The 10,623-nt window shown below is 42.1% G+C and overlaps 1 protein-coding gene across 1 annotated transcript; it reads left to right on the forward strand.

Moving 5' to 3' along the window:
* Positions 1-6,340: 6,340 nt before the first annotated feature.
* On the forward strand, positions 6,341-9,681 carry LOC115059909 (cell death-inducing p53-target protein 1). Its single transcript, XM_029527658.1, has 5 exons — positions 6,341-6,673; positions 7,143-7,256; positions 7,427-7,594; positions 7,695-7,821; positions 8,168-9,681. The coding sequence occupies exons 1-5, from the start codon at positions 6,466-6,468 to the stop codon at positions 8,274-8,276; spliced, it is 726 nt and encodes a 241-aa protein (XP_029383518.1). The 5' UTR covers positions 6,341-6,465; the 3' UTR covers positions 8,277-9,681.
* The last annotated feature ends 942 nt before the right edge of the window (positions 9,682-10,623 follow it).

Genomic DNA, 10,623 nt, shown 5'->3' on the forward strand with positions numbered 1-10,623 from the left:
CCCATATCATGTGGGCATGTTGGGAGGAGAGTCACAGAAGCAACATGATGGATGGTCACTGTGTGCGTGTGTGTGTTACCAGCCTGAGCAGGTTGGATGGGCTTTATTGGATTAGATTATGCAGCAAAGTGTTTCTTTCTGTTCCTTTCATTCTCTTTCACTTCCCTCTATTTACTCCTCAATGTCACCCTTTTCCATCTTTGTCTGTGTTTGACAAAGACTCCTCCGTGCACATGACTCTCTCTCGCTCTCTGTCGGTGTCCTTCCTTCTTTCACAGGGGGACGCAGAGGCAGGAATGTGGAGAAAGGCATTTTGAAAAGAAGGAAGGAGCCATAAAACTGGTTTACAGGTGAATTAACGGGCCGTTACGCTGCGGATGCAGCAAGACTGTGGCTGTTAACCCTTTGTGCTGCAGCTCTGTTCAACTGCCCCCCTCGACTGACACAACATCATATTTTCATGCTCCTCCCCTGCACTCAGCTGAATTTTTTTTTTTTTTTTTTTGTAGACCAGTGTGAGCTCAACGCTGTCTGCATTACATCAAACATCATTTTCTGACACAATCCGGCTCGACTGCACAGCGGCATCTCTTCTGGGAGGCAGCTCTGTGCTGGTAGCAGGAGTTCGATTAGCTCAGATGAAACATTAATGATCCCTGCGGGGAACCGGGCCATTGCAGCAAGAGAGTGCATCACAGAAAACAGGGGATGCAAATGAGAGCACAGCAAAAATGCTGTAAACACACAACGCACAATGTGGGAATGAGCAGAAATACTGATTAGAATTATATATGGTATGATAAACATATCGCACAGCCACCAGGTCATAACATAGCGTGTTTAAAGTCTTGTGTTTGTCTGTTTACACTGTGCGGATCTGTATGTTTGTGGGCGTTTCACTTCATCCAACAAAAATATTTTGGATCTCACACGCATCATTTTATGCACAATTTCCCCCAAATCCAGTCTGAAATAAGTGAGTCTTTGGGAACGTTGAGTTACCCACCAGAGTTATAAATAAAGTCTGTATGAGTCCGAGCGAATTTTTGGGGGCATGTTTATTCACTTTTCAAAGGACATATTAACATTCTTGATGTCAGCCTCAGCTGTTTTAAGGCTTCAGTGGTTTGACTGTAAGAATAGACAGAAAATCATTTCAGAGGTTGGAAGATGGATCTCTGGCAGAAACAGGCAAAAAATCTCCTTTGTCAGGAGGATTCATCCTCTGGAAACAATGAACAACATCTGATGTCCATGTCTCTGGAATGGCTAAAAAAAAAAAAAACAACAACAACATTTACACCAGAAGAACAAAAGCCTCCTGCTGCTTTATAACCCAGAGAAAGAGTCCTCTCAGTCCTCTCAGCAATCGTCTGTCCCCTTACAGCCACTCAACGTAAACATGTCAGTGACCCACACATTAAGAATCCTGCGTACATCTTGTTGGCAGTGTTTGGGAACAGAAGTGACTGCAGATGTGCTGACAAGTCAATCCAGCAGAGACAGATGAGTCTATGAGGAACGCTGCGATTTATATTGTTGTATATGTTTTGTTGTTCAAGGCACAACAATAAGGTGGCGCTCGGTTTTACTGCTGAATGATGCTGGCTTGGAAATCTTATGGGAAGCTCTATTACATAACCGCTTTGTTGCAACAGATGATTTACAGCAGTGTGTGTGTGTGTGTGTGTGCAGATGGGCGTCCGTGGGGAATGTGATGTAGTGTCTCCGATGCAGAACTGAATCCATCCTCGTTCGCCTGTTGCTGCAGCTGCAGACATCGTTTTTCATAATAGACCTGCATGCTGGCAACGTGCCTGACAGCCTCTCTGCTGTCCCGCTTCCTCCCTCTCCCCTCATTTCATGTTTCTCTGCTCTCTCACTTACTTGTCCCCTCACACAAACACACTCCGCCTCCTCTTTGCCTCTGATCTGATCTGTCTGGCCAAAAAAAAAAAAAGGAAATCAGTTGTTATGACATAATTCAAGTTCAAGACCTTGATGAAAACCAACTGCTGTGAGTATTTCTGCGTGTGTGTCTGTGTACACATTCAAATTCCCCTCCCCTTACTCAGTGTGAGAGTCCAGCTGCAAGCTGCTGCACAGGAAGTGAACAATGTTTTTTTTTTTTTTTGAGATAAGGGAACAGGAGCATCACGCTCACTCATCCACAGTCACATCACACGTGTGAGTTTACCCAAAGAAGGCTTTCAGCTCTGGCAGCCTCATCTGTGCATCAGCTCAACTCTGAGACTAAACACAACAGCAACACAAGAGCTTGGGTTTGGTTTTTCACACAGACAAGATGTACATGAACACACACACACACACGCATAAAGTGACACACACTAATCCGGGCATGACGCAACCCGGTGAGCAATTCCACGTCATCATCAGATCTCTAGGAGGGAGCGCCATGCTGCCGAGCGGACACACTGGACAGCAGAGTGTGTCAAAGCCATCCGTCTCCTCCATTATACAGCATCCGTACAGCTGGGAAGCACACTGACCTATTTCACAGCAGTTAAAGGGAAGGAACCAGCTGCTGTGTCAAGCGCTTCTCTGTCTTTGTGTATGTTGCGCCATTTGCTTATTATCTGGATCTTCCTTCCACATTTTTTATTTAAGTTTTTTTCCCTTTTGAACAAAATGTTCTTGTTTAAAGTGGAGGCGAACCTTTGTCCGACAGACACTCTCCTCGATTCTTTCACCGAAAACAACTTTTCTCAGATATTGGTGGTATATTTTAACAGCATGCTAATGCTAATGCTAATGCTAATGTCGCTAACTGTACGAGTTAGTCCAGATTTTTTCTCCCCTAAAAACATTTCACCAAACGCGAAGACCCTTTGTAGCAAAACAAGATGAGGCACAATTCTATCTGTGAAACAGGCTCTGTTTCCAAATATTTCCAAAAAGATACCAAAACTATTTTCAAGCAATATATTATATATATATATTTTTTTTATCAGCGATCCTTATTGGTGCTTACCTTCACTGCCTAGTTACACACATTTCAAGCATTTTCTAATCAAATGGGGTTGTCGTTATTTGTCGAGATGGATGGTGGGTCTGAGCTTTAACCTCAAAACAAAACATAACAACCATTTCAGATATTTATTTTAAACTGTTTCAGGTCAGGGGTACAACAATGGGTTTAGTATTTGAACATTTACACGGTTACAGTAACACTATTGTTCGGCGATATATGAGAACTTTTGGTTGCTGAATAATGGAGCTCATTAAGCATCAATGACTGCTGTATCCTTCCCTGGGTGACGAACACTCTGACAGATGGTGCACACACATACTTTGCTGTTATTTGAGCTGCATGCTTCTCACGCTGACATGCACAGACACACACACGGACGTTTTACAAGCAGCCGAGCAACGTTTGGTTTGTGTGTGTGTGTGCTAAAAATGTATATGGCTTGCCTCGGGGGGGGGGGGGGGGGGGGGGGTGAATAGGTTTGAAACCTGGTGAGACAGAAATGAACTTATGAGCCTCGTGCAAAGGCTGGAACACACTATGGGATGAAAGAATAGATGGATGGATGTCTGCCACTGCAGGACTGGTGACGTCAGGCCTGTAAACCACGATCGTCTCCTCTAGCGTACCGTCCTGACATCTAGTGGTCTGCAAACCAGAACAACACTACAACCTTGATGTTCTGTTCTCTGCTTAAGCACTTAAAACACTAAACGTGAAAGCATCATACTAATTGCTTATTTGCGTTCTCTGTGTAGCACCTGTGTTTTCTTGGGTCGTTGGCCCATTGACCTCCAGTGTACCATGGAAACACCAACAAACACCTTATCGTAGTGCAACCTGAAATAAAACATGCCGGAAATTAAAACAAGGTCACAGATAAGGGTTATGAAATATATCCCTTATCTGTGTGCACGTTTAATTACAGTCTGTTCGCCTTTATTTTCACTCAGACCAACATGTTGTTTTTGTACACGGAGTGATTTTGTGCGTGGAATATAGGTCAGCTGTCATCTGCCCTGCTGATGTCATAAACTGGCTGCAGGCTTTATTGATGCTTCGGTGGCTGGATACTGTCATATGGAGCTAACTGCTTTATTTCACAGTTGAACAAACAGGTTCACTTTGTGCTCCCCAACACAACAAGCGCTGTGGTATTTTTAGAACAATAATAAATATTAAATGAAGGTAAGAGCCATAGGAAGAATGAGACACGCTAAAGTTAACATAAAAATCTTTTCAAGGTGTTCTGGACAAAATATGACATCAATCAACTCCCATTATTATTCTTACAGATCCACATTAGTATTTAGCATTTTTATTTTAACGAAATGACAACAATAGATTCAAACATTCAAAGTGTTCATTGTCATATGTACAATAAAGAAACGTTTCCCTGTACAATGAAATTCTTCTTTGCCGTCCACAGTGAATGCCAAACACATACGGAAAATAGATAAACAGAATCAGACTAATAATAATGAGACGCCACACTGAATTATCATCCAACTCCTCATCTAATATTTGTTAACGCACAACAGATTGTATGCTTGATTAGCCCCTTTACACACAGGCCCCTTTTTGGCATATTCGCCTGTTTTGGTATCGCTGCAAATAAAGCTTTATAACTTCAGGTGTACTAATCCCAGAACAATGGCCGATGGCTTAAATGAAAGAAGACATCTGTACCTTTACAGCCATTGAATGGAAATATTGAATTAAGGGTTGAATTCCCTAAGAGATAGGGCCACTGGAAAAACTATATAAACTTTTTGGGGCCAATCACAGACATGTCTGCCTTTAGGAAAAGCTGTTGTTATTTTGAAGCTTTATGACTCCAGACGTAAACACACGACTATCAGGGATGGCTGAAATAAACATAGACCTTCGAAAAATGAAATTATGAATTTTACTGTAATGTCTTTTATTATAAATTTCATAATTACAGTAAAACTTGGGGCAGTAAAAACACACTTTTAGTCGAAATGTCCATTGTTTACGTGTTGACACGGAGCGGAGAGTAAACAAAGGGACCAGATGGCTGCAGACGGCCGTTTGCAGCAGCTTCGTCCGTGTAAACGCCATATTCTCCATTTGGTGCAAAAAAGAGTCAAACTTCTCCACAACAGTGACAAAAACGACGGTAAAATCCGAGTAAACACCGAGTAAACGCCGAGTTAAAGGGACTTCCGTGACATCACGTCTGCGGAAACCTAAGGGCCTCTGCTATTGGAGGGAAATATTGTTTTCATCGTGACTTTGATTGACAGGAGACGCTGCCTGCGCGTAGTAGATGCGCAGTTTGACGGACCTTTAAATTAGCGTTAGCCCAGACGGACCTTTAAATTAGCGTTCGCCCAGAGGGGGAAAAAAGACAAAATGTCCGATTAACGGGACACGATGGATAAAATTGAACCGCGGGTCATTGTTGGGCACATCTTCGGCTTTAAAACGAGGCCAAGCTTGTGGTTTTATTCGGTGTTTTAGTCGGGGTTTGATCGACGAATGTTCGTACTTCACGGAGACAGAAAACTACGGGCGACTTTTTTTGGTTTTTGGTGAGCAGGCTTGTTGAAACCTTTATCGGGAAATAAATTCCATTTCTGCACTTTGGCGTTGTTTCTGTAACAGTAAACGATTTTTTGGAGGTGAAAGAAGCTGGGTAGAGACAGTACATATGTTTACAGTCCCTTTGTTTTTGACGTGATGCCGCTTGTTGTCTTGCCGTCGTCTCCGACGGTCCGACACATTTTCAGTAACGATGATAAAACCGGAGCACCCAGAAACGTCAAAATTCTTGTACATGCAGCTGAAAGTGTGTTAAAAACGACTGCGGTGCCATTTTCACTAAATCCTGCCTACTGTCGCTGCATGAAGCGCGCCTTTCATATGTTTATTAGTTTGGGACGCCGGCGTCCCAACCACCGGAGACTGCAGAAAGAAACAAGGTGTTGGTGTTTTCACTTGGTGACGGTGGCTGCACAGCGTTCAACAGAAATGTAGACGCAGGTGAATGTTGGTGAAGACCTAACATACCCTGGACTTCTATTGGACCTGTGCTCTAAGTGATTTTATTCTATATAAAAATACTAATGGGCCTGCTTTAAATCTGGGCCAGCAATTCAACTGGTGCTCAGTTTTGATCTGCCAGTCAGCTGCCGTCATCACCTCTGGGTGAAGGGTTAGTCCGCCACCGTCCTTCTCACCACGCACGTAACATTTCCATGTTCGATCATTTCCCTAAAACTAATTTGTTTGTGCACACATTTATTTCAAAGGCGTTATTGGTCAGTTGTCAAAGCAGCAATCGAGCTCATGAAGCTTGTTTTTTTTTTTTTTGGATGAGTTTGGATGAGTTTTTCTTGGATATGTTTTCTTCAGATTATTTTATGAGAGGAGCATTTTTTTGCCTGAACTTTTTGCGGCCGGGTTATCTGTGAGCTTTGTTCAGATCGATCGGATCCCTCTGGGTCAACATGGACAGCAGGTTTCCTCAGACTTTCAGTGAGATACAAACTGGGACGGAGCCAGGATATGAGCAGCAGTTTGAGTCCGGATCCAGGCAGGCGACGCCACAGCCAGAAAGCTGCCGCCCGCCGCTGGAGCTCATCAAATTTCGCATACAGCAGCTCCACAACAGGCGTTTCCTTCTGCAGAGGCGGCAGCACTTCAGGAGCAATGAAGGTAACAATAATGGTGGGACCACAGAGGAAAGTGAGTCAGCTCCTTCAGTGGAGGACCCCCCAAAAATGTATCAATAAGTCACATAAACCTATGGCCTGCTTTACATGAGCAATGAGGAGTACAGTTTCAGTCATTTTTAAGGTCATGAGGGACTAAAACACATCTTATTCTCAGAAAGATTTTTGAATGGAAAAAAATAGACAAATCGTTTCATAGGGCACGGATTCTTTAGTTAATGGTAATAAGCTGTATAAATAAATGTTAGCTAGCCTTTCTTTGTGTTTTTATCTTAGTAACTTCTCAGCTCGCTATATAATTCAATATTTGCATATTATCATTTAAACACATGAACTGAATGTGGGAAATATGAAATTTCTTCTTGGGCTGCAGATGAATTATTTATGTATGTGTGTAGTTTTATTCCCGACTAATTCAAATCTTTGTCTCCTGTGTCTTCTGGTGTCTCCAGTTACGTGTGAGGACGAAGAGGACGTGGGTGAGCTGGAGGAGATTCAGAAGGAGCTGGAGGAGCTGCTGGTTAGAAAGAAGCAGCTGGAGAAACAAGGAAACAGGCCCTTCTCCGGTCAGAGTAAACTTTATTTACAGGCCTTTTGACTTTTTTTTTTTTTTTACAATAAGAGTTTCAAATCCACGCTCAGTGGACGGAGGCTCGTCTATAAAGCAGCTCCGCAGCCTCTTAAAAATATGTTATTGCTTAGTTTGTCTGTAATCTGTGCTCGTGTTTTAAATCAGGTCAGCAGGATGCATGTCCCACTTTTTCCACAAGTGAGACACCTTATGGAGGGATCTACTTGCTGCCGCCTCCTCAGCTCATCCAAGAGGACACCACGTCCAAACAGACAGTGAACAGGACCCCCGCATATGAGACGCCAGAGACATCAGCAGTGGAGCTGGTTCCAGGTGTGCCCCCACCCATCTGAAAATCTAATGCGGTGCATTTCAGTACATCCCACTGGGGGTTAGGTCACTAACGGTATGCTCTGTCTCTCTCGTGGACAAGTGGACCGTCTGGTTGGAAAGTCAGCCGTCGTCCAGTGTCCGTCCTGCGAAGAAGTTGTCCAAACAGTGACCTGCAGGACAGTGGGGGAGACGACGTGGATACTCTGTTGCTTGCTCTCTGCGATGGGGTAAATCATCTTGGGACGATTTTCTGTCTTTTATCAAAACTGTTGTGAAATACACTTTTGGGTTTTTTGTTGCGTCACATGAGAAGCTCAGTATCACCCACAGGGGACAGCCGCCTGATCTTTTATTAGATTAACAGTTACTTTGCTCTCAGGTTTACAGATTAAAGTGTCAGTGAGTGAGGCTTTAGTGGCCAATGCCTTTGCATTGAGCCATGCTAGCTCTTCAGGATTTAGTAAATCTCCTGGCTTAAGGTTAACAAATATGAGTGTGCTGTCAATCTTCTTCTAACTCTGACCTTTGACCTTAAACATCGCACCTCAGATTTGTTCTTGTCGGTGCTCACAGGTGTGTCTCAGGCTGCTGCTTGATCCCTTTCTTCTCTGACAAGATGAAGGATGTCCAACACCACTGTCCCCGCTGCCAGGCTCTCATCAGTACCCATCATCCACTGTAACGTGGCGCTTTCTCTGCTTTTATTAGAAGACCCGGCTTCACATAGCTAGTCTTGTACAAAGACTCAAATACTGCAGACATGCAGCTCTTTGACTTACTTCTTGATAATTACAGATATGTTTTTGTAAATATCTGTTATCTGGAAGGAAAATGGAAATCCACATATGCAAACACAGCCCATGTAGCCTGACCAGTCTGACAAAGTGTTGTTTTCAAACTCTGACAAACAGTTTAGAAGTACAGTCAGGTCCATTATTTGACACAATTGTCAGCATTCTGGCTCTGCGAACCACCACAGTGGATTCAGAGTGAAACGTCAGATGGATATTTAAATCCAAATCAGGTGAACCGTGCAGGAATTACAGCACATTTTAGTTGTCCTCCACCGCTTTTTTTTTTTTTTTTTTGGTAAAGATGGCACCTTTATCATTCAGTTTTTGTTCTACAAAAGGTAACATGAATTGTTTCATACATGTTTGTATTTTTTTTCATCTGAACTTCTGCAGAGGCATTCACAGTACACCAAATTTTATTGACACATAAAGGCATACAGTACTTATATACATCTTTTTGAGTATTTACAAAATAGAGAGCCCATGGATGTTACACATGTATAAAAATATGCATTACATCTATATAAATATATACACAATGTGCAAAACATATGGCATTACAAACAAGAGGCATGGCATGGGCGGTAGAGATGGATAGAGGGGAGACTCGCTAAACAGTGAAGATGGTAAATCAATTTATGAGGGTGGAAAACCTCGGTGCCTCCCACCTGTGCCCAGAATACATATAATGTGATGAAAGCGCTGAAGTTCAGCTTCTCCATGCAAAAAATACTGACGTGATGACAAACGGTGTAGGTGGATGAAGATTGGGAGCAGGAGAGGTCAACATGTTGAGGCCTGACTGACGGGAGTCTCAACAGACCAGACCTCTGACATTAGAGGGCTATTCAAACGAGCCCTCACTTATCCACTTGGATATCAAGTGCTTAAAAACTACTGTATTACTGTTTGCAGTAAAGGCTTGCACATGAATAAAATCAAGGCAGGATTTGACGTACAGTACAGAATATTGAGGGAAAGCAGCCATTATTGCTTTGAGCTGTCCCAATCTGATCAGTTACCACAAAGGCCCACAGTAAGTGGTGAAGTGTTGTAAATCGTGTGGATTTACTGCAGCCAAGAGGTTTATGTATGTCCCATATGCAAAATAATAATAATAAAAAACTGCAAACCAAAAATATACACATGAAATCTTTGATTACAGCATTTACACAACATCAAAACAAGATTAAATGTTTTTATACAACTTTTCAATCTACAAGAAAAAAAAAAAAAAAACAACAAAACATGATAATGTGTAACACTTCTGTTTAAAAAACAAAATAAAATTTAACCCAGAAAAAAAATACAGCTATAAAGTTGACACTGAAGGAAAGAAACAAAACAATTTACTCATCTCATTTCAGATTCACATAAATCAAATTGTGACTCTTACTGTGCATCCTATGTGAGAGAAAAACAAAAAAACAACTAAGAGCGAGGACATACAATGAAGCCCACGAGCAGGTCTGTACAGTATTTGGCCAACTCTCTTGGTCATACTTCCTGGATTTGGGCACATCCAAGTGTCTAGACCTGATCTGATGGTAGACAAGTATCGGCAGCAGTGAGAGCATCGTGCTTTGTTGACAAGACAGTGTTGACATGAAGGGCTCTCAAGTCATTCTCGTTTTGCTCAGGTCTCCACATTTTTGCTGATGTAAACAGCAAGTCAGCATTATACAGGCAGTGAATGCATTTCTGTAGAATGCAAAAAAAAAAAAAAAAAAAAAAGTTTCAATAAAAATAAAAAAACAGCCCCATTTACTTTTTCTTTTGCTAGAAATGACCCTGAAGTAGCAGACGCCACTGAAAGTGTGCTGTCTTGCCACAACTGGAGAGCAAACGCCCTCTAGTGTCCATGGATTTAAAAAGGAAATAAAGTGGTTCAATGAAATTTCAAGGAGAATGACATCTAAAAGAGGATTTAGTCCTCCGTCAAAGTGCCATTTGGGTAGACCGTATTAATCCCAGAAGAATATTTAGACTAAACGAGCCACTTCATATTTAGATTTGGAGAGGGGGGAAAAAAAAGGTAAAACAATACAACCATTAAATAATAAACATGGAAAATTCGTCACGGCTTTAAAAAGGAGCTAAACCCTCCTCAGTGTATCACACCTAAAAAGGTGTCTGTGCGTTTCTGACTGTATCACACCGACAACAGCACACGTAAAAAAATAAAAATAATAACAAAACAGTACAACAGTCATTAGAAGCCGTTTGAATTACATT

The sequence above is a fragment of the Echeneis naucrates genome, chromosome 19 (genome assembly GCF_900963305.1).
Source record: "Echeneis naucrates chromosome 19, fEcheNa1.1, whole genome shotgun sequence".
Classification (NCBI taxonomy): domain Eukaryota; kingdom Metazoa; phylum Chordata; class Actinopteri; order Carangiformes; family Echeneidae; genus Echeneis; species Echeneis naucrates.

Excerpts from the sequence above, each read along its gene's own strand:
- LOC115059909 (XM_029527658.1), top strand. The coding sequence starts at position 6,466 with ATGGACAGCAGGTTTCCTCAGACTTTCAGTGAGATACAAACTGGGACG. Across the intron at positions 7,257-7,426 it reads AGGAAACAGGCCCTTCTCCG|GTCAGCAGGATGCATGTCCC; the intron begins GTCAGAGTAAAC and ends GTTTTAAATCAG. Across the intron at positions 7,595-7,694 it reads AGCAGTGGAGCTGGTTCCAG|TGGACCGTCTGGTTGGAAAG; the intron begins GTGTGCCCCCAC and ends CTCGTGGACAAG.